Source organism: Eriocheir sinensis, chromosome 26 (assembly GCF_024679095.1).
Source record: "Eriocheir sinensis breed Jianghai 21 chromosome 26, ASM2467909v1, whole genome shotgun sequence".
Classification (NCBI taxonomy): Eukaryota; Metazoa; Arthropoda; class Malacostraca; order Decapoda; family Varunidae; genus Eriocheir; species Eriocheir sinensis.
This window is the reverse complement of record NC_066534.1, coordinates 7,570,286-7,594,181: the sequence shown is the minus strand read 5'-3', so window position 1 is coordinate 7,594,181 and position 23,896 is coordinate 7,570,286. Positions and strand designations below refer to the sequence as shown.

Below are 23,896 nucleotides of genomic sequence, written 5' to 3'. Positions count from 1 at the left end.
TTGGCGCAGACGACTCAGTGTCTTCTTTACCCCAAGGTGTCCGCTGGTGATGCTGTCGTGCATTTCTTTCAGGACGCCTTCCGGGGACTTCATAGGTAGCACCGTGGACCAGTAGTGGTCAAGACCATCATGAGAGACCCAGCGTCGCTGCAACACCCCGTCGTCCATCCGAAGAGTGTCCCACTGAGTCCAGTAATTCTTGGTGGTAGGACTTTCTCTCGAGATTACTTCCCACCCAGGTCGCGTTGACGACTGACACAGCCACTCCATAACTGGTCTCAGATCTCGGTCCTCCCGCTGCAATTTTCCCAAGTCTTCCCATGGCACCTCCGCTGTCTGTTCCACTGTAGTGCGGCGGCACATATTCTGGACGCTTTCCCTCTGGAGGCAATGTTGACACTCAGGTAGGCAGGGGCGCCGGCTCAAGCTGTCCGCGTTACCGTGTGTTAGCCCAGATCGGTGCACAATAGTGTAGTGATGCTGCTCTAGTTTACCTATCCAGCGAGCAAGCTGGCCCTCAGGGTTTTTCAGTGACTTCAGCCACCGCAATGCAGCGTGATCCGTGCGGATGGTAAAAGTTGCACCGTACAGGTAAGCATGGAAAAAGTCAAGGCTCTTGACTACTGCCAGAAGTTCTTTCCGAGTCACGCAATAGTTTTCCTCGGCTGGGGTGAGCTTCTTGCTGAAGTAGGCCACAACCCGTTCCATGTCGGCACATGCCTGGGACAGCACTCCACCAATCCCCTCATCACTGGCATCACAATCCAGTATAAAAGGCTTAGAGGGATCTGGGTAGGTGAGTACGGGCGAGCTGATGAGGGCCTCCTTGAGCTTCTCAAAGGCAACCTGAGTTTCCGCTGCCCCTTCTTCGTCAGGAGGTGCAGTGGTGCAGCAATCGTAGCGAAGCCTTTCACAAACCTGCGGTAATATGAGCACAACCCGAGGAAGCTCCGCAGCTCCTTCACGTTGGTGGGTGTCGGCCAGTCCCTTACCGCAGCCACCTTCTCAGGATCAGTGCGTACTCCAGCCTCGCTCACGATGTGTCCCAAGTATTGGGCCTCCATTTGGAACAGACAGCATTTCTTCGGGCTGAGCTTAAGGTGTGCAGCTCTAAACCGGGCGAAAACCTCTGATAGCCTTTCCATCTCCTGCTCGAAGGTCTGGCCAAAGACAATCACGTCGTCGAGGTAGATGAGTGCCGTCTTCCAGTGAAGTCCCTCCAGCACCCTCTCCATCAGCCGCTCGAACGTGGCCGGCGCGTTGCACAGGCCAAAGGGCATGACCTTAAACTGCCACAGGCCTTGACCGTAGGAGAAGGCTGTTTTCTCTTTGTCCTGCTCCGCCATTTTGACTTGGTGATACCCAGACTTCATATCCAGTGTTGAAAACCACTTGGAGCCCACCAAAGCGTCAAGCGTGTCGTCGATCCGTGGGAGTGGGTATGAATCCTTGATGGTGAGATCGTTGAGGGCTCGGTAGTCCACGCAACACCTGAGGGAACCGTCCTTTTTCCTGACGAGCACTACAGCAGACGCCCACGGGCTACTGGACCGCTCGATTAACACCTGTTGCCGGAGATCATCCATTACCTCATCCATCTCCTTGCGACGGGCTGGTGCCATCCTTCGAGGAGCTTGCTTCACTGGGCGGTGGCTACCTGTGTCGATGTGGTGCTCTACCAGGTCCGTACACCCCAAGTCCAGGTTTCCTGTGGAAAACACATCTGCATTCCTCACGAGAAGCTCCCTGAGCTGTTCCACTTGGGGCTCCTCTAGACACTTGGAGCTCCTGTCAAACAGGTCGCGCAGGTAGTTGGGCAGCTCCTCCTGGGGCTTCGTCAGGGTTCTCCTGCAGACACAGGTTCTCGGTTCCTGGTCGATCTCTTGGCACAACCCCACCATGGTCCCTTGTTCTACTTTATTTGGGCTGAAGGAGACATTGGCCACGACGACAGGCACTTCCGCTGCAGCAGGGTCTACCAAAGTACAACCTACAATCACCCCGTTTTCTACCGGACATCGACTTCCACTCTCTACCACACACAGACTAGCCGGGGGGGCACCCGTAATTTGATAGGGTAATAGAATCTCTGACCTCGGAGGAATAATGGTGGTGCGCTTGACTGTCACTGGCAGGCCCTCCTTGTGCACAGTCGTCAGTGGCACCCGCCTTCCTCCTACAGTCAGCTGCTTAGCGCGGAAGTCCAGCTCGCACCTGTGGGAGACAAGATAATCCATACCTAGGATGCAGGTATGTCATGTCCATGTCAGCCACGTACACAGAGAGGGACTCTTCCTTTCCTCCGAGCTCAAACTTCACGTCCACTGGGCCTCTGAGCTCTGCATAATGTCCAGTGACTTCCAGGGACGTCTTAGGAAGCCGACGATGACTCACCACGTCAGGCCGCACAAATGTGCGTTCCGAGCCTGTGTCGACGACCACAGGCCACAACACTCCGTCAACCTTGCCCTCCACTTGGCAGCTCGCCATGGCGGTTCTCCTGCACATTGATATCTTCGGGGCATGTACAGGACAGACTGGTCGTTGCCTCCGTGAACCAGTCCTTCTTAGTTTCCCGAGTGGTGGTCCCTCGTTGGGGGCACATTTTTCCGACACTCATTCTTCCAGTGCCCCTTTTCTCCACAGGTCCAGCACTTGGGTCCTTCTCTGGGCTTCTTCTTAGCGCCACCTTCATATTCCTTCTTCCTCTTATAGCATTCGTTCTCCTTGTGCCCAACCTTCTCGCAGTACCAGTACGTTCCTTGGAACCTGTCTGTGTCGCTGACAGCGCCCTTTCGTGCCCTAAGGCCAGAAGTCGAGTCGTCCCTGAAGCTTGACAAGCTAGACCTAACAAAGGACTCAAACTCCATGGCACGTGCCAGAGCTTCCTGCATTGATGTTGGCTTAGCTTGGTTCACTTGTATCTTCAGCTGAGGGCTGTCCAGGGCATCGATGAATTGATCACGCAGCAAAACCGTCAGCAGGTCAGGGGTGGCACCTGGGTATGCCTTGTGCGCCATGCTCTCAAGGTCCTGAGCGAGTTCCTGAAGAGACTCGCCGCGCCTCCTGTTGCGGGTTCTGAACCTAACCCTGAAGAGCTCGTTCTGGTGCTTGGTCCCATATCGTTGCTCCAGCGCCTGTGCCAGCCCGCTGTAGCTGCCCTTTGTCGCATTGTCGAGCTGAGCAAGGACCTCCAGCGCCGCCCCTTTCAGGCTAGTGGCCAGCTGTACCGCGCACTCTTGGTCGTCCCATCCGTTCCGAGCTGCCAACAGCTCAAACTGAGCGCGGTAAGCCTCCCAGGAGACCTTGCCATCAAACTCCTGAGGCTTCTTTCTAACAGACGAACCCAGCAGACTCATGGGGCTGGCGGAACTTCTTGCGGGGGTAAACTCAGGCGAAACAGGGCTCAAACTACCCCGGACTTGCGTAGGAGAAGCATCTTGGGTACAACTAGCCCCTACAGGCACTGGCTGTCCGTTTCCAGCCAAGCAGTCTTCAAGGGCCTTCACTCTGTCACTTACATCACAAACTGCCTGTTCAGTACGGTTCACCTTTCCCTGCACTTCTAATATTTCTTTGTGTGTCGTCTCTCGTACCACCTCCATCTCTTGTTGAAGATTTGTGTGTTCTTTCTCCACTTCTATCAGGCGTTGTCCCAAGTTCGTGGTCACATCAGTCATTTCTCTTCGCACTGATTCACTTCCATCTTGTATTGCTTTTAGCTGTAGCTGTAATCCTGTGAAGCGATCTTCTAGCTGTTCTTTGAGTTCTTGGAGTGTTCCTTCTTGTTGTTGCTGTGCTCTTTCTTGTTGTTCTTTGAGTTCTTGGAGTGTTCCTTCATGTTGTTGCTGTGCTCTTTCTTGTTGTTCTTTGAGTTCTTGGAGTGTTCCTTCTTGTTGTTGCTGTGCTCTTTCTTGTTGTTCTTTGAGTTCTTGGTGTGCTTTTTCTTGTTGTTCTTTGAGTTCCTGGAGTGCTCTTTCTTGTTGTTGCTGTGCTCTTTCTTGTTTCTCCCCCTGTAGTCTCAAGGCTTTCAAAAGTTCAGTCAGCATGTCGTCCCTCTGGACAGCTTGGGAACGAGTCTCCATGGCGAAAAACAAATAGCTACACTCCTGACGCCAATGTTATGCCGGACGAGTTACTTGGGTTCCGTGTCGCCGTCAGGAGACTCCGTGGGAGGGAGATATGTAAACACTTTGCACAGCTTCTGTAGTTTAATATTCTTCCTTAGTAGTACACTTCACTCTGATTCTTCACTTACCACTAGCTTACTATGACTGGAACTGTCTCCTCTCGCCCTCTTCTCCTATATATATCCAAAACAGTACAGTCTAGCATGTTACAGTATATTTTAGATCATACAAGAACATGTAGCAAAAGTATGTGAGAGTTGGCAACACTTCCCGCCTGGCGCCTGGCCGCGCCCCGCGGGGCGCGGACGAGGCTTTGCTCCCCGCCCCCCTGCTCGCTTTTCCCGGAGCCTTCTAGAGGCCTATAGACGCCGGGAGAAGCTTCCAGCACAACAATATATATATATATATATATATATATATATATATATATATATATATATATATATATATATATATATATATATATATATATATATATATATATATATATATATATATATATATATATATATATATATATATATATATATATATATATACAGAGAGAGAGAGAGAGAGAGAGAGAGAGAGAGAGAGAGAGAGAGAGAGAGAGAGAGAGAGAGAGAGAGAGAGAGAGAGAGAGAGAGAGAGAGAGAGAGAGAGAGAGATTTACATAAAAAATCAGACCATACAGACCCCATGGTCCAGACTAGGTGGTCTGTCCTTAAACCTAAGTGATTCTGCATTAATCAGAAGGCTCCAAAACGTTGCATTTCAACTCTAGTTGATATTAAGTCGAAGGAAGTGACGGTCGAGCTTGTTTTTGAAGGAGTCAATCGTGTTACACTGGACCACTGACGGTGGAAGCTTATTCCATTCTCGCACTACAGCGTTGGTGAAGAAAAAACTGGTGCAGTCTGAATTTACTTGTCTACATTTGAGTTTTATGCCATTGTTCCTCGTTCGCAAAGTGTCATCGATCATAAATAATGTTGATCTGAGAGAGAGAGAGAGAGAGAGAGAGAGAGAGAGAGAGAGAGAGAGAGAGAGAGAGAGAGGCCTCACGTGTCCTGCCTGACCCAAGAGGGGCCAGAGGGGGAGGGGGATTAGAGTTCCTTTGGTGATGGTGGGGCGATCCTGTCTGACCTATTCTGCTCCGGCTCTCACTCAGGCTGTTTTGAAATGTCCATTCCCTCACCCAATATATCTGCTCCACGATTACGGATACCCATTACTCTTTTGTGTTAGTAGACAGCAAATGTATCCAGGATTCTCGTTTGTTGATGTATTTCACGCATTACAAAGAATATGAAGATATTTTAGTAAATTAAGGAAGCCCTGTTGAGTGTCCGCTCTCCAACAGGTTTCACACAAACCAAATCGGCTTAGCTGCCCATCACCATCAACAGAGCGGCTATGCCCCTCCTACATCGCCTGTGGGGAGGGGTTTCTGAGTTCAACTCGATGTGGACAGACCGGTACCGGTACCCAAAGGAGTATTTTTTTTATTTTTTATCTTATGACGTCTGATGAAATTCCTAAATAAATTTTCTATAAAGAAATCTCTCTCTCTCTCTCTCTCTCTCTCTCTCTCTCTCTCTCTCTCTCTCTCTCTCTCTCTCTCTCTCCTGAGTGAATTAAGTGAATATTTTTTTCGAAAAAAAAAATAGCATGTATACGTAGTTATTATGGATGTACTCATAGTCTAATAACAATAACAATATATATTAGCATCCTAAAAAAAAAAATCGGACATGAAGAATTATCCAATAAATAAATCCAATAATAAAATAATGGAGACGGGAGCTATGATGGAAACGAAAAGCAGGACAAAATGGTGGGAACTTGGGAAGACGGTCAGTGTGGCAGTGACGCAGCAGCCAGCACAACATTCAAGGCTTAATTCGTCTCCACAGGGCCCATACCGCATGGCGACTGGCGAGGCCGCGCGTCGCCGAGCGTCACTAACCCCCGTTTTCTTAAACTTCTAAAATTTCGTTTCGTAGGTCAACACACCGCTATGGTGTGCTAGGACCCGAAAGTTATGTTACGATTTCTTAAACACTCGCACACCCAGGAGTGTGTTGTTAGCTAGATAACCACAGTCGGGACCCAGCATACCACAGAATTGCGGACGATTCGCAAAGGTTGGTAGCTCCCGCCCGAGTGGGTTGGCTGACCTGTGTATCAGCTAGCGGCGCACTGTTTAAAAATGGCTATGAGAGACTAGACCACCCTGCTTACTTATGCACAAAAACGGTTTCTCTTGAAGCAAATAAGAGACAGTCCGGTTGTGCACAGGAAACCATCCGACTACAATGTTGTTTTAGCATGAAATACAGCATGGGAAAGCCTAACCTAATTATGAGTCAGTTACCCGTGAAATGTCAACACTTTACGCTCTCCCACAAGGCGCCCCGAGGCCCCACTAACTTTTTTTTAAATCGCTAGCGGCGTTTCTATCAATTTGTGACGCATAGTCCTTTATATGGGGTTCAAAATGCATAGAATAATGACATTTAACCGATGAGAAGTGTGAGAAGTACCGCTGTGAGACGGAGAATCCTCCCTTCTCCCTTGTTGTTTACCTGCAACAATAAACTATCAATCAATCAATCAATCAGTAATTAAAATGTACCCAATTCCCTGCTGCTAACCTACAAATGATATGCCCGAGTGTGGCGTTAAACTAGAATTTTACTTGATCGACATTACTGATTTCCAGCTGCATAAGTAGGCCGTGTATAAGTATACTCGATTATCATGTACGTATTACCAGTACATATTTCAGGCCTTGAAACTTTTTAGTGGAGTCATTCATCTCATACAAGAGCTTGATGATGAGCAAATTGAAGAAATTCGACGAATTAGATTACCCCACACAGTTTTACGGGATCGCACTCGATTTACAGCCACAGAGTTACATACCTAGAGCGCGCGCTCCCTTGTTGCGGGGTTGGCGGCGGGTGAGGCAAGCTACTCTGGCGCGGCAGCCATCTTGGGGAGCCCACTTTCCCTCACTCTGTGGTGGTAATTTTAATGGTGGTGGTGGTGGTGGTGATATTGGTGATGGTGGTGGTGGTGGAGGTGGTGGTAGTGGTGATGGTGGTGGTGATGGTGGTGATGGTGGTGGTGATGGTGGTGGTGGTGATGATGGTGGAGGTGGTGATGGTGGTGATGGTGGTGGTGGTGGTGGTGATGATGGTGCCATCATGGTGGAGGTGGTGATGGTGGTGATGGTGGTGTTGGTGGTGGTGGTGATGACAGAGGTGATGGTGGTGGTGGTGGTGGTGATGATGGTGGTGGTGGTGATAGTGGTGGTGGTGATGGTGGTGGTGACCAACATCACCAGCACCACCACCTCTATAGCACCAGCACCACCACCTCTATAGCACCAGCACCACCATCATCACCACCACCTCTATAGCACCACCACCACCACCTCTATAGCACCACCACCACCACCTCTATAGCACCACCACTATAGCATCACCACCACCACCACCATCATCACCACCACCACCACCACTATAGCACCACCACCACCACCACTATAGCACCACCACCACCACCATCACTATAGCACCAGCACTACCACTATATAGCACCAGCACCACCACCACCACCACCACTATAGCACCACCAGCACCACGTACCACTATATAGCACCAGCACCACCACTGTAGCACCAGCACCACCACTAAAGCACCACCACCACCACCACTATAGCACCACCATCACAACTGCCATCATCACCACCACCAGCACCACCACTATAGCACCAGCACCACCACCACCACCATCATCACCACCACCATCACCACCTTCCACTTACCTCCACTTTGAAGTTGCAGGCTGGAGCACAGAGGTGGCTGGACTGGGCTCCCAAAGATGGCGGCCGAGGTACTTCCGGTTGCCGCATCTGAGTGTCTGGCTCGCGCGCTCTAGGTATATAACTCTGTGTTTACAGCTAATTCCTTAGCAAAAAATAAAAAAATAAATAGTATGCGCCAAAATATAAGGCGCGCGTGGGCAGATGACACTCATGACTGAAGTGAATGAAAGAAACATATAAAACATAACTGGAATCTTTTTACTTTACCTTGCATTCCTTCGGTCATCTACTTCTAGTACTTTGTTGGGTTTCCTTTTCTCCGTAAACATTCCTGGAGCCTCTTGGGAACACTGTTTGCTAGTGTTTGTTTCAAATCCTGTGGCAATGTTGTCCACACATGACGCACAGCGGCCTCGAGCTTAGCTATTGTTGAAGTGTCCATTCCTCGTACTTTTCGTTTCATAAGCGACCACAGGTTTTCTATTGGGTTGAGATCAGGACTATTGCTTGGCCAGTCATCAAAAAACGAAACTTGACAGTCACGTAGCCACTGTTTCACATCACGAGCAGTGTGGCACGGCGCTCCGTCCTGCATAAAATAATCTGCCGCGCATTTTTCAAATGAGCTGGGCAAATAGTCGCACAAAAGTTCTAAGTAGTTGTCCTTGTTCATTCTCACACCTTTAGGTAGCACTACCAACCCCCCCACTCCATGGAAGGAGAAGCAGGCCCACACCATGATGGAAGGTGGGTGCCTGGAAGTGGGGACAATGTATTGGGGCAAGGCGTCACTGCCCGGGCGGCGATACACTCCGCCTCCACTACTGCCTGTCACCGTGAACACTGCCTCGTCACTCCACAAAACACGTTGCCACCTCTCCTGGTCCCAGTGTTGATATGCCTTGCAAAAATTAAACCTCAGCTTCTTGTGTCTTTGTGTGAGGTCTGGTTTTCTGCGCGCACGAAACCTGCGGCACCCAATATCGTCATGGATGCAACGCTGCACAGTTCTTAGTGATACCTGGCCAAGCAAGTTACTGTTTGTTTCCTTCACTGCCCTTGCTGTTATTGAGGGGTGGGTATCAACTTGTCTTTTGAGAACGTTGACGGTCCTTGGGTTTATCATTTTGCGCCTACCAGTCTTGGGTTTGGCAGACGGCAGAGACTGGCATCCTGTGTCCCGATACTGCTGTGTGAGGCGCTGAACACTACGGAGGCAAACTCCTGTTTCTGCTGATATTTCTCTCATGCTGTGGCCCTTGTTGAAGAGAGCAATGACTGCTCTAACGTCTTCCTTAGTAGTCTGCCTCCTTGACATCCTGGACTGGGTAGTAATTACTCAGAGAGTCCGCCAACGCGCAGAAAAAAGCAGCGAACAAGTAGCGGAGCGCGGGACTTTAAAGGTTCAAAAAAATGACTGACAGGCACTTGGCAACTAGTGATCTATGGCGGTTGAGCCAGTTGAGCCAGCTGGTTGTTGTGCCTGATGAATGATAACTCACAATGTCGTACGATCCGCGGCGGGGAAAATACGAAGGAAAAATGGGTTCTCTTACCAGTGACCGAAGTCGGTACTTCCGCGCCTTATATTTTGGCGCATACTGTAAGTAAATAAATAAATAAAAAATAAACAAATAAACAAATAAAAATAACATAACTATCAGTCGTTCTGCAGGGCTAATATTTCTTTTATGGTAACTATCTTGTGCAGGGTTAACACTGACATTGGTATTTTGGTCTCTGAATGCAGAGCAGTAGTTAATAGCTAAAAAATTGTCTAACAAATTGTATTGTGCCAGTGTGGAGGGGTCCAGTTGGATTAGCTATAGTTAAGTTAGGTTAGATTTATTTTTGATATATTTATTATATTTAATTATGATTTTTTTTTTTACAGAAAAGGAGACAGTTCAAGGGCATGAAAAAAATAAAACAATAATGAAAAAAAAACCCTGCTACTTACTGCTCCTGAATAGAGTACAGACGAGTGGCCAAAAAGAGAGGTCAATTTCAGGAGGAGAGGTGTCCTGATACCCTCCTCTTGAAAGAGTTCAAGTCGTAGGCAGGAGGAAATACAGATGAAGGAAGATTACCAGCGTGAGGGATGAAAGAGTGAAGATGCTGGTTAACTCTTGCATAAGGGGTTCAAACAGTATAGGGTTGAGCTTGATTAGAAAGTCGTGTGAGGCGAGGCCGTGGGAGGGGGGGAGGCATGCAGTTAGCAAGTTCAGAAGAGCAGTCAGTGTGAAAATGTCGATAGAAGACAGAAAGAGAGGCAACATCGCAACGGAATTTAAGAGGTAGAAGACTATCAGTAAGAGGAGGAGAGCTGATGAGACGAAGAGCCTTAGACTCCACTCTGTCCAACAGAGCTGTGTGAGTGGAGCCCCCCACTCGTGAGATACATACTCCTTACGAGGGCGGACAAGGCCCCTGTATCCCTAGAACTGTAACGCTTAATTTGATTGACACAGAGAGTAACGTGGGTCCGGCCGGACCCATTGTAGATCGAAAATATTGAAAAAAATACAAAAATCATATATCCTGACCTCCAAAGCTACAAATCTCTAAAAATAGACATTCTGAACACAATCACAGTATTTAAATCAGTTTTTTTCTGCACACTTAATTTTTTGAGTAAAAAAAATGTAAAAAATAATAGGTAACGCATATAATACATATATGAGACACCTCTGACACGAAAAGAAATTCAAACTAAAATTCCTCTTTCTTGGATGGATGGCCTTCATGAACCTCACCACTCACCTGTCCTGTCAGAACAAACCACTTGTGTTTGGGAGATGTTAGTGTGGTGGGCTCAGGTCTTCATGCTGAGGCTTGGAATGGATGTATTGTTATGTGCACACTGAAGACTTCATCAGTGAAAGAAAATTATACTCACTTTAATAATTTGCATATTTTACATCAATAAATAATTTGTTGCTCGAGTATATGGCATTGTTGATACTTGTGCACTTTTTTTGCTTTCACAAAATATTGCTGAAAAAAGTGAAACAATGAATAAAGGGGAGACCCCACATTGTATAAAAGCAGAGAACCACCAGCAGGTTCAACAAGGTTAACAAGTTACACCTGTCAGTTTTCATTACCTTTGGTGACAGCCGACTGTAGGTAGGAGTAAAATGCAGATTATGAAGGAATGTAGTATGACATAACAGTTTTTTCTTCAATAAAAAAAACAGATAACAATTTCAGATAAAAGCAATTTATTAACTCCATATAAAATAATACACTTACATTGAATTCTCTTTTTTCCATATTTTATAGGTTTGCCCTATAGTGCCAGTTCTTGGTGGGGTCTGGTGGTCAGCTCTAGCCCATAATGACACAGACAAGTGTCTTTATGGTGGTGCTGGGCTGGGGCCAACCACCAGGCTCCATCAAGGAAGCCTACCACCATCATACATAGGCTAAGAAAAAAAATACTGAGGAGAAATTATGTACATCTACTTCCTACAGTTTGACATCATTGGACAAAATCATGTAGGCAGCATGAAAAAAGCTGGTTGAAGTTCCACTCACAAGACTGAATTGCAGCCTGAAATAAATAAATTTACAAGAAAGTATCTACTGGGATACTTTGTGTACTGAGTATGTAATGGAGTGCCAATTTGCTATAGTCCAGTTTCAGAAGTAAATAATTTTTAATAGGCTTATGCAGTCTCTGTGGACCAGTGGTTTGTATGCCTGGCTACGACTCCACGGGCCTGGGTTCAAATCCCGGCCCAGGCAGTTGGCATACTGCTCACCCAGCTGTTCATCCTCCCCTTTGGGCTGGTCGATAAATGGGTACCCAGGGAAATCTGGGGAAGGTACTGTGGCATTCCTGGATTTCATAATGGTCCGTGTCTTGGGGATTGGGTTCCTACCCACCACAGGCTCAAAGGGCCAAGAGTCCGGAGATGAGCACCACAGGCACATGAAGCTACAGCATATGCACCCAACTTTACCTTACTTTATGCTGTCTACAAAAAGTGGTCTTCACACCATTGTGAAGTGTAGTGAGGGAGTGTGTGGGCTGGGAAAAACATAGCTTTTGAAATCAATTACAAATTACAAAAGTGGTGGGCATGAGGACTATCAGGAGCAACCCTTCTTGGCACAAAAATCCGGTGTGGTGTAGCATCACACCACCATGGTGTGGTGGCAGGGTATGGTGATGTGTGAAGTGTGGTGTTCGGGGTAATGCAGTAACCCTTATATGGCTAGTGGTGTGGTGGTGGTGGTATGGTACAGTATGATGTTTTGTAGTGTGAAGTTAGGGGAGTGTGTTGACCTTAGTGTGAAATAATGTGGTGTGGTGGTTTAGTATGGAGGGGTTAGGGAATCCCCTGCATGTCCTGAGGAGGTGGGGGGGAATTATATATAAAGTTTTGTATGTTTTTTTGTGGTGTGGTGGTGGTGGTGGTGTGGTGAAGTATAGTGTGTATAGTGTGATGGTGGTGAGGTTTGGTATGGTATAGTCTGTATCATTTCATCTGTCCACCAACAAAGCGGGAATATTGATGGATGTGGCACCTGCGCATTTCTAGTTCGTGAATACGTACATGAAAATATACTGTTGTGATAGACATTCAAGCTTATTTTTCAATAATATATTTGAATGTTTATGTATACAATAAACAACTCAGTCGTTTGCATCGATAATCTAATATACAGTACCCTCTCGAGTTTCGCGATCCTCAAGTTTCGCAGTTAGTCCTAAATTCTTACCATCATAAGGTGAAATGAGAAGGATGTGGGGAGGATGAGGCAGAAAGGAGAGTCAGATCAGGGCTTTGGTCAAAACATGACCTGGCTCAGGTCAGGTCATGTCCTGACTTGTCACACACACACACACACACACACACACACAGAAGGGGAATGAGAATGGTGTGGGGAGGGAGGGGTAGAAAGGAGTCAGATCAGGGCTTTGATCAGGATATGACCTGACTCAGGTCAAGACGACCTGACTCTCCCTCCCCCCACTCTTCTCATATCCCTTTCTCTGTGTGTGTGTGTGTGTGTGTCATGACATGACCTGACTCTCCCTTCTGCCCCTCCTCCCCACACCCTTCTAATTTCCTCTTATGTGTGTGACGCACACCTGGAAATCTTGCTGGCTGCCCAAGCTGCCGCCAATGCGGTGGGAAGAAAAAGGCCCAGTGTGACACCAGCTTACAGACAACCGACAACTTGATCCCGGATGGGTGTACGGGTGTTTCCAGTAGCCACAACAGATAGAGGAAAATGGCCAGTGTGACACCGCCTTAAGGCAGTGAGGCCGCTGATCGGGTCAGCGCTGGCGATGCTGTCATTGGACTCCCAGCGAATCACATGCGTGTTTTCAGAGCTCAGCCAATCATAAGGCTTTATCTGTGGCTTCAAAATGACCCATTCTCTCTTCCCGTTTTCTTCCTTTTTCCAAGGTAAGTATTTTGCGATAACAAGGGAGTAAAGAAGGAAAAAGAGTGAGCTCCAGGGGGCAGCATGATGAGCCAATTATATTGGCGCCACTATAAACAGTTGCCTGCGCCATGACGGGCTCGGGGCTGAGCATCAGGCCCAGATGGATAGTCTACCGGTGCCATAGACTACATATAAAAAAAAAATAAATAAATAAATAAATAAATAAAAATCTCCACAGGTCGGAACAAATAAACGCTTTTTCAGTGTTTTCAATACCTCGAGTTTCGCGATCCTCGAGTTTAGCATTGTACCTTCGGAACGAAGCGAGCGCAAAACTCGAGAGGGTACTGTACAAGTACACGAAAAGACAAGCTTGTATCAAATAACATATCTAGTCACATCATGCTCGAACGATATATGTTTTTTCAAATTCATTGATTGAAAGCTCATTTCAGGTATATTAAAAGATATCTGGCTCTGCAAGTGCAAATAAAGAATATCTTTATAATTTATTTCATGTAAATAATGATTAATAATTGAAATAACATGAAATAGTAAATAATAACTGTTGAATGTGATGCTAGGCTATTTCGAATATTAGGCTACCCATGTTATTTACATGCCACACGTCAAACTTCCTTATGTATAGACACTTGCAGAGTCAGATGTCACTTTATGTACCTGAATGAGATAAAATATGGGTATCTGAAAGGCTATGAATCGTTCAAGTATGATCAGACTATACTATTTAATATACAAATTGTTCTTTCATGTGCTTATATGGTAGATTATCGATGCAAATCAGCATGTTTGCAGTTCATATAAAAAGATTTGAGAGTTTTTTGTATACACAAACATTCAAATAAATATCACTGAAAATATAAAGTTGATCTTCACGCAATCATGAACTAACAATGCCACATCTATGTTCGCGCATGGACAGACGGAATGAAACGGACTATAGTAGTACTGTAGTGTAGAGTTGAGTAGTGTCCACAGATTAATATTGAGTGTTATGGTGTGGTGGTGGTGGTGGTGGTGGTGGCATGCTTCGATAAGGAGGGGGCGGAGGGCCTGGCATATTGGGTGGGGGAATGGGCATACCCTGAGGAGGTGGAGGGGCCATAGCGTGGGTAGGAGATGGGGGTGGAGGGGGCACCGTAAACTTATTCTGTGGGGAAAACTGTGGAGGCATCCCCCACCCCCCTTGCTGTGGAGGTGGAGGTGGAGGAGGCATCATGGAGGGGTGAGGTGGAGGTAAAAACTCCCTTCCAAGACTTGATTCTCCTCCAAACACCATACTTTCTCCCCACCGAGGAGGATGAGGAGGGGGAGGCTGACCAGGAGGAGGGGTGAGGGTTGGAGGGGGAGGAGGCAGACACGCAAACCCTCCCTCCCCTCTGTGGTGGGGTGGAAGATCACCGTTGAATTGTGACGGAGGTGGCAGGGTATTATGGAAGTGAGGGTGTGGGGGTGGTTGTGGGAAGGGGCCCTGTGATGGGAGGTTATGGTGGGGGGAGGGAGGGGGCATGCACTGTGTAGGAGGTGCTTGTGGTGGGGGTGGGGGAGGCTGGGCAGTGAATGGGGGGGGGTTGAAAAAGTGGTGGTGTTGCTGAGGCCGTGGGGGCATGTTGGAGGGGTGAGGGGAGGCGTTGAGGCGGAAGGGGTTGTGATTGGCGCCTCTCTGCCTCTTGCGATGAGGTTGCGAGTCACAGCTGGTACTATTCCCATTGATGTTGTTGTTTTTGTGGTTAGTGTTGTTCTGAAAAAGAAAGAAATCATGTCTCTCTCTCTCTCTCTCTCTCTCTCTCTCACTCTGGGCAAGGTGAAATGAGACAGTATAAATTTGAAGGGTGGTATGGGTGAGGTTTGTTGGTTGGCATAGGATAGATAGGATATGGAATAAGCACAGCAAAGAATGGGGTAGGATAGGCCAGGGTTGGGGCAGGAACTCACTTACCCGGGGGCCATTGGGGCGGATACGGGTACGGCGGCGAGCATGGGCCTCCTCCTCATCGTCTGAGTAGTCTGAGATTTCCCCAGGATTGAGCTCATTGCCTTGAAGCCCTGAGGCATCACTCCCTTGATACCTGCAAGAGAAAGAAAGAGAGGGAATCAATGCACAAGCTGGAAAATTTATAATGAGGCGGTAATGTCAATGATAAATGTATGTATTCTAAAAACACATGAATGTAACACAGCAGGAACAAATACACCTAACCCTCAACCTGCATTTATAATACGCAACAAATCAAACCTAATCATAATATAACACCCATTTCCTCTAACCCACTAACCTCATCAGCTCCTCCAGCAAAACATAGTGGGTGTGGTCCCCAGAGGAAGGGGCGAAGAACACCTCCTCCCCGATCTTGGCCCCACTCTCTGTCACGTGTTCAGCCGAGTTGAAGCGCACCACGTAGAACGGCTGCGACACTGTCCCAAACACGTCAAACACCCGGCCCAGTGCACGTCTCTCTCTCTCATGGCCCACGAAGAGCACGGAATCAATATCAAGGGCTGGCACGTTGGGCAGGCTCTCAACCACCACTGAAGGGATGGGTGAGAGTGAGGTGATGCTTTTCTTTCAGAATTCTTTACAGCAAGGAAGATTGACCATAGGCTGTATGTAATCCCCCCCCATCCACCCCCCTAAAAAAAAAGGTACCTGCAACATAATACAGTCATCCCACAAATAGTACGGTTTCAGTTTTATACGGATTGTCATAGAAGATCTTTTAGGATTTTTAAATTTCATGCTCGTCGTGAAATTCAAAAATCCTAAAAAATCTTCGAAGAAAATCCACATAAAACCAAAACCGAACTCTTGGAAACTGTACTATTTGAGGGACGACCATACTCCCAAAAGTGGAACAGAAGACTGGCAAAAAAAAGATAACCAGATAACCAAAAGTATAAAGAAGAATTATTAGTTCCAGAAGTGCTGATACTCCCCTCTTGAAAGTTGTGGTAGGGAGGAAAAGAAGTTCACAGTAGAAAGAAGGCTGCTCTAGAGTGAACCAATAACATGCGATGAAAGACTGAGCCCCCCCCTCTCCCCTCCCCACTAACCCTGTTGGACCACGAAGCTGTGTATGTGGCCCACTAGCCGCGTTTCCTCCTGGGGAAGAGATATGTTGAGATCCTGGATGGGGGGAAGGTCATCCAAAGTCAACTCGCCAGGGGTAAGCGGGTTGTTTTTCTTTCTCTGGGGTGGTGGCTCTCTGTGGGGCATGTATGGGGGGTAGGAGAGAGGTGTTAGAAAAGGTTGTTTGGTAAAGGAAAATTGTTGATATATATAAAGTTAGGTAGGAGGGGAAGAGAGGTGACTATATGATGGGGAGCAGGGGGTGTGAGAGAGGTGTTAGAAAAAGGTGGTTTGTTATAGGAAAATAGGTTATATAAATGGTTATGGCTTTGGGGGAGAAGAGTGGTTCAGGAAGAGGTGGCTATGTGATGGGGATATATGTGTGAGAGAGAGAGAGAGAGAGAGAGAGAGAGAGAGAGAGAGAGAGAGAGAGAGAGAGAGAGAGAGAGAGAGAGAGAGAGAGAGAGAGAGAGAGAGAGAGAGAGAGAGAGAGAGAGAGAGAGAGAGAGAGAGAGAGAGAGAGAGAGAGAGAGAGAGAGAGAGAGAGAGAGAGAGAGAGAGAGAGAGAGAGAGAGAGAGAGAGAGAGAGAGAGAGAGAGAGAGAGAGAGAGAGAGAGAGAGAGAGAGAGAGAGAGAGAGAGAGAGAGAGAGAGAGAGAGAGAGAGAGAGAGAGAGAGAGAGAGAGAGAGAGAGAGAGAGAGAGAGAGAGAGAGAGAGAGAGAGAGAGAGAGAGAGAGAGAGAGAGAGAGAGAGAGAGAGAGAGAGAGAGAGAGAGAGAGAGAGAGAGAGAGAGAGAGAGAGAGAGAGAGAGAGAGAGAGAGAGAGAGAGGAGAGAGAGAGAGAGAGAGAGAGAGAGAGAGAGAGAGAGAGAGAGAGAGAGAGAGAGGAGAGAGAGAGAGAGAGAGAGAGAGAGAGAGAGAGAGAGAGAGAGAGAGAGAGAGAGAGAGAGAGAGAGAGAGAGAGAGAGAGAGAGAGAGAGAGAGAGAGAGAGAGAGAGAGAGAGAGAGAGAGAGAGAGAGAGAGAGAGAGAGAGAGAGAGAGAGAGAGAGAAAAAAAAAGGTGGTTTGGTATAAGAAAATGGGTTACGTAAATGGATATGGGTTTGAGGGAAGAGAAGGGTGGGTGAAGAGGTGACAATGTGGTGGGGAGACAGGGGGTGAGGGAGGGGTGAGTGATTATATGTTGGGAAGAAAGGGGATGTAGGCAAAACTTTAAAGAAAAAGGTAGTAAGAAAATAGTTTCTATCGGGTTCTTAACCGAGGGTATGGGACTCAATCTCTGAATGCTATTATATATTTGATTTATTAATTTATAGTTGGTTAGAATGATACATTATAACTAGCACTGCTTATGATTGCTGTTAATGTTCTATTTCTAGCTATCCATATATAAAATATTCAAGTTATTGACATCTTTGGATTTCATATTGTCAGCTATTAAAAAGGACCAGTGATAATGATTTAGGCAGTCAAGCAAAGGGGGTATGTGACCATACTGAGCAATCCAATCCAATATAGATGATAAAGAAAAAAATGGTGAATACTGTGCCCACAATTTATTTTTTCAATAACTGAAAAAAAGTGAAAAATAGAGACAAACAGAGGGGAGAGTATCAAGACACTTCTCCATCTCCATCTGGCTAATTAATTCTATTCTCTTTCATAAGAACAGTGTTTTGTGGACTTTTTTTGTTGTTGTTATTTTTGCCCTTTACTAGTTGCTTCCTTAACTGTAAAAATTAAGATAAAAAGACAAAGCAAGTGAAATGGAAAAAAAAAGCATATCATCCACAATGATTATGACGATGACAAAAAACAACAACACAAAAACATTTTACCTTGGGCCCTGTGGGGCTTTCTGAAGCACCTTGACAGAGGGAGAAGATGACGAAGAAGAGGAGGAAGACGAAGACGATGACGACGATGATGATGACGACGATGAAGTGGAGGAGGAAGTGGACATGACTGAGGAGTCAGAGTCATCTGAGTCTCCCTCTGAGTCTTCGGCATCACTGAGGTAGCCTGGCATGTAGCGATAGCCCCCCACAACGTCTATTTCAATAACCTGTGGCGATGATTTGTCTGGCCTATCCACAGTGGCTCTCGGTTCACTGGGCTGTGGGCTGACCTCTGGAGGCAACCCATTAGAGATTATAGAGTCCTGATCTGGTGTGCTGTGTAATGCTGAGTTTAGTGTTGTGCTGCTGTGTTTTCGAAGATCCTGTGATGTGGCAGTTGAGGAGGTGATGGCGGTGGGGGTTACATCTGCGGAAGGTGTTGTCTCCTCATCGCTTTCTGAGCTGCCGTAAGCAAGGAGCAGACACATGGAGCCGGCAGGAGGGTGACTGACCTGGGGGGGTGAAAAAATGGAGGGATAAGTAAGAGGAATAGTAGGATGAGAAACATATTTGATTGAAGAGTTGACTGACTATAAGGCAAATGAAGGAAGAAGATAGGCAGCAGGAACAAGAGGGAAGGAAGGAAGAGGGATAAGGAATGGAGGGATGTGGCAGATAAAACAATAGGAGACAAATAGGTAATGAGGAAGAAATAAAGTGTAAGAAGGAAGAATGGGAGGAGATAGAAGAAAATTAATGGAAAAAGAGTTAGAAAGAACAATGAGAGGAGATAGAAGAAGAAAATTGGAGATACAGAGGGACAAGTAACCCAGCAAGAGAGAGAAAGAGAGAGGAAATCACTAACCTTTTTCTCTGTTTTGGTACCTCCCGTTGCCTTCCCTTTGAGACTTGGGATGTGGCTGGTTGATGGAGGGGTGTGGTCAGCTGCAGGGGGTGGTTGTTTGGATGACGGTGGTGTGGAAGATGTGTGAGAGGTTGAAGGAGAGATGTGGCTATGGCTAGATGTATTAGGGGTAGGCGGAGAGATGTGGCTTGGCGTATTAGGGGTGTGCTCTGAGGTGGGTGTGGTCCCTAATGTGGGCATATGAGTATCTTCTAAGGTGTGGTTAACAATAGATATCTGGTTGGGTGTTTCTGTGTGGCTATCCTTAGGTATATGGCTGGCAGGGGTAGTATGGTTAAGGGTGTGGTCAGAGAGAGGGGACTGGCTGGTAAGGGGAATGGTGTCATCTGTAGGGGTGTGGCCAAGTATGGGAAGGCCGTTCATGCTATCCACATCCATGGGAGTGACGGTGATGGGGCATGAGGAGGCATGGGGAAGGGGGGAGGAGCTGCCTGCTGTCTGTGGTGGTGGTGATGGTGTTTGTTCAGCTGGTGGTGGTGGAGGTGATGGTGACTGTTCAGCTAGTGGCAGTGATGGTGGTGACATGGCTGTGGAAGGCCTCATCACCACTTCCTCCTTATCATCACTCATCTTCCTCTTGCTGCTGCGAAAAAGCTGAGCGTTAGGATGTGTGCATACTCTTTTTAACCTAACCTAACCTTTTCTTACCTTTCAGGCTCACAGATCTTTGGGTTAATATGCAGGAAGAGTAAGCGTGGTCTGTGAAGAACAAGGGACATATATTCCATGTTGTTTATACCTCAGTGTATTCAGGTTAATCTACAGAGTACTGGAAATGATCTAAAAAATATGTTCAAATTAGAATAATAACATACATAATTGAAAACACAATCAGCCACACCTCCCCGCATTACACACTGAAAGTGACTCGATTGAGTAGTATGCTCTCATTCCTGCTGTACCAGTTATATGGGTCGGACATCGGCAAACATAAGAGGCTGAGTACGACAATCTGGCAACGTTGGTGGCCGAGTGGTTGTCACCGCCAATCGCAATCACTGACTCATTGTTTTGGCCAATGAGATACATATCTAGACTCAAAGCCAATCATATAGCTCCTTTTTCACTTGCTATGGGAAGCAGGAAGAATTTGAAGTTTGAACTCAGTCTGTGCCTAGAAATGGAGTGTGAAGCACGTTCCTTGACCGACTTCCACTGAGGAAGGTCAGTATTGCGTTAGAATCAGTTTCATGTTCTTTTGTAGATACAAGATTATGGTTTCATGGGCAGAATATGATTGTTAATTTTGTGAAGAATTTATTTCTGAGCAAACCAGTACCAGTAAAGGTCAAGAAGGACGGGTGGCAGGAGGAGTGGAAGGTTTGAAGTCGGCTGCTGTATTTTTTAAAGTCCAGTTTATATTTGGAAGATTAAAATCACCAAGAATTATTTTATAACAAAATTGTTTATTGCAGATTTCTTTCATCACCTTAAGCAGTTTATCATTTTCTGCCATGTTACTACTAGGGCTTCTATATATTGAAGCAATCAATATATCCTTATTCTTACACTTAACGGTAATGCATAAGTTTTCACAGTATTGCTGTTCAATAAAAATTTCACTGTAGGACAAATCCTCCCTCACATAGACAAGCAGACCCCTGCCTTCCTCTGCATTAACAACATTTTTTTCAATTATTTCATATCCTCTAATGTTATACACGACTAACATGCGATCCAATCTTAGATTTTTGGGCCTGACTTCTTGCACAGCAATAACACAGGGACTAATATTATCTTTTTCCAACCTTGCAACCAGTTCCCTGTGTTTATCTGGAGTGTATACATCCACATTACTGAACATAATACTGGGCTTATTTACACTTTGTACATATGGCCTATTACTTTTTTCAGCTAGGTCTGAGTGTCCACCCCCACATCACCTCTGCCTTGCCTTCTGTCATGATTTTCATTCTGCCCTTCTGGTCGTACTTCGTCACGCGCTTTGCTGCATTTTCTCCTTCTTCCTCTGTTGTGTTCCTCATCCTGGTCTCTGTATATTTGTCCCTCCTTCTCACCCTCAGCAGGTACCGGTCCCATGGGTCGCCCCTCACTACAAAGAAGTTTCCCAACTCTTGTTCCTTCTTGCTTTCGTTCCTACTCTTTGCTTCTTCCTTGAGTTGCTTGTCTTTCAGTCTTTCCTCCTTATTTATGTCATGTGACAGTATCACTCCCCCAATTATATCACTGTGTGAAGTATTTAAATCCTTCACTTTGTAGGCATTTCTTAAGATCTTGTCCTTAATACCTTCTCTGAGCATCACCACTATTGGCCTTCCTTTTGGTCTGGCAGCTCCAGCTCCATCAATGGTTTCTCTGTAATATTTGCCTACTTGTCTTATCTCAATTAAGTCATCCTCAAAAATCTCCTCATCAGCTACATTGAATATTTCCATAACAATCATCTTATCCTGTTTGATTTTTTCAGATCTGATAATAAGATCATGATCCTTATTAACTTGTTCAGGTACTCCGTATATGACTAGGTTATTCTTCCTGTCCATCCTCCTCTGTATTTGCAATGTTGCTCTCTCCACCAAATCCCTTTCTGTGACCTGCTTATTTTCAATATGTTGCTGTTGAATTTGTTTTACTTTATTCTTTAGGACATCTCTGTAGGAATCTATATCATCCTTCTTGCCTGTATTAGCTTTTTCCTTTACCTCTGCTATTTCACTAAACACAGATATCTTCACTTTTTCTAATTCCTTCATCACTTTCTCATATCTGTTCTCTGATTCCTTCGCCAGCTCGTTTAATCTAGCCTCCATTTCATCCTGCCTTTTGGTCAGAGTAACCTGTGTCACTATTTTACCAGTCACAACATTACATTTGTTGCAGTACCAATGAAGAGATTCAACATCGTGGCTTACTAAAAACTTGTAAACATCTTCTTCCACATCTTCACATCTAATATGATGTCACATTTCACACAAATTACAAAGTAATGCTTCATCCTTAGTGTTTACATTACCTTTACAGGTGCCACATTTGTGGCTCTGCTGGCTTTGTTTACGTCTCACAGACATGTTTATCACAATCTCAGTTGATAACCGTTGTTCACTTCTTACTTGCCCGAGTTTATGCCAACCTCCACTACCATTGAATGTTTGAATACCTATGAAATACTGTATCCCAGAATGCAAATGCAAACCCAAGTGCAAGACCACAAATTTACGGAAATATCGGAGCTCCAGCTGAGCCGTCTACACAGCAGTTGCGGGCTATCCATCTACGTACCACTGATAGGTGAACCATGACAGTAATCTGGGGTAGCCAACCAGGTGAGTAAACCAAGTGAGTACACACACACACACACACACACACACACACACACACACTTCATCGTCTCATTCCCCTTGCACAAAAGCATTCACATCCTTTAAGACAATGATTTCTTCAAGTAAATGTCCACAAGCCTCTCCGTGAGCAGTAAAAAGCCGCAGTACTTACCAGAAGAGCAGCAGACGAAGGCGCTGAAGGGCTGATTGTCACACTCACACACAGACCCAACACGATACACACGTGTTTACAAGAGACAGTGTTGCCAAGTTCCAACCACCGCATTGGGCCGCTCTCTTGCAGTGTTGCCACCTCGAAAAAAAAATTGTATCGCATGTTGCACCGAAAAAGTACCATTTTTACCATTAAATTTTGAAAATGTACCACAAAATGTACCCCTTTCTATTAATAAGAATATGATGGTTGATAAGGTCATATATAGACAAATCCTTGATAATCAATGCGGCATGCCAGCCATCTCCCAAAATAAATATGAATACAATATATATATATATATATATATATATATATATATATATATATATATATATATATATATATATATATATATATATATATATATATATATACTGGCAATAAGGAATATTCAATGCCAGCAAGCATGTGATATGGCAAGAGGCATTATAAAAATACATTACATACTGTAATAATAAAGTGGATGAGCCGGACGCCACAGCACGCAGCATCCGAGTGTGAAAAAAATCGGAAGACATTTTTCACACCTGTACACAGTCACCACTCTTAACTCGAAGTACAGTTGGAAGTTCCTGATTTTCCACACTGCATATTGACATGTTCAGCTCCACCCACTTACCGCCCGTGTAGCAATGCTATTCGCTTAAGCAACACAATGCACACCAAAATTTAAAAAATAATCTCGGGGCAAAATGACCCAGGGTCCTCCTTCAGAATGCAAGAAAGGGTACCAGTATTTATATAAGCCAGCTGACCAGCTCGATCACCCTGCAGCCTCCACCGGCCCTATGGCCTGTTCAATTGTGCTATTGAAGGGCAAGCCAACATATAATCATAGTGAGTGACCCCCTGGCCTGTCTCTTAAGTTTACAAGGTTCAGGGGCAGCCCCACTAACTACCGAATAATACTTGCAGCCCAGCATCAGGACAACATATCATACTGTCTATCATCAGCATGCAGTACGTGCATGGCGTATCGGGGAGTGTGGGGGGGGCATTCGGCCAAGGCAACCCCCCCCCCCCCTTTTGCCAAGAAAAAATAATAATTAATAAATATTTATAACACAAAAATAATAGGAATTAGTGTTACGATTACGAATGTGTGTGTGTGTGTGTGTGTGTGTGTGAGGAGTTGAGAGCTCAGTGGCACCGATCGAGTGACCGAGTTATTTCCCCTTTGGTTTTGTTTTGAGTCAAT

General features: G+C 45.9%; 1 protein-coding gene across 3 annotated transcripts; it reads right to left on the bottom strand.

Moving 5' to 3' along the window:
* Nucleotides 1–11,145: 11,145 nt before the first annotated feature.
* On the bottom strand, nucleotides 11,146–22,785 carry LOC127003734 (sialidase-like). 3 transcript variants are annotated; one of them, XM_050870697.1, is made up of 7 exons: nucleotides 22,654–22,785; nucleotides 19,141–19,783; nucleotides 18,276–18,787; nucleotides 16,423–16,574; nucleotides 15,648–15,900; nucleotides 15,311–15,440; nucleotides 11,146–15,112 (listed from the first exon to the last, which is right to left on the bottom strand). In XM_050870697.1, exons 2-7 carry the CDS (start codon nucleotides 19,768–19,770, stop codon nucleotides 14,351–14,353), a joined length of 2,439 nt encoding a protein of 812 aa, XP_050726654.1. In that variant the 5' UTR covers nucleotides 19,771–19,783; nucleotides 22,654–22,785; the 3' UTR covers nucleotides 11,146–14,350. The 3 variants fall into 3 exon arrangements, with proteins under 3 accessions (XP_050726654.1, XP_050726655.1, XP_050726652.1); XM_050870698.1 differs by having other exon boundaries at nucleotides 19,141–19,780; nucleotides 22,654–22,767; XM_050870695.1 differs by lacking the exon at nucleotides 22,654–22,785 and adding an exon at nucleotides 22,175–22,381 and having other exon boundaries at nucleotides 19,141–19,780.
* Nucleotides 22,786–23,896: the final 1,111 nt, after the last annotated feature.

Excerpts from the sequence above, each read along its gene's own strand:
- LOC127003734 (XM_050870697.1), bottom strand. The coding sequence starts at position 19,770 with ATGAGTGATGATAAGGAGGAAGTGGTGATGAGGCCTTCCACAGCCATG. Across the intron at positions 18,788-19,140 it reads GTACCAAAACAGAGAAAAAG|GTCAGTCACCCTCCTGCCGG; the intron begins GTTAGTGATTTC and ends TCACCCCCCCAG. Across the intron at positions 15,901-16,422 it reads CAGCTTCGTGGTCCAACAGG|TGGTGGTTGAGAGCCTGCCC; the intron begins GTTAGTGGGGAG and ends CCATCCCTTCAG.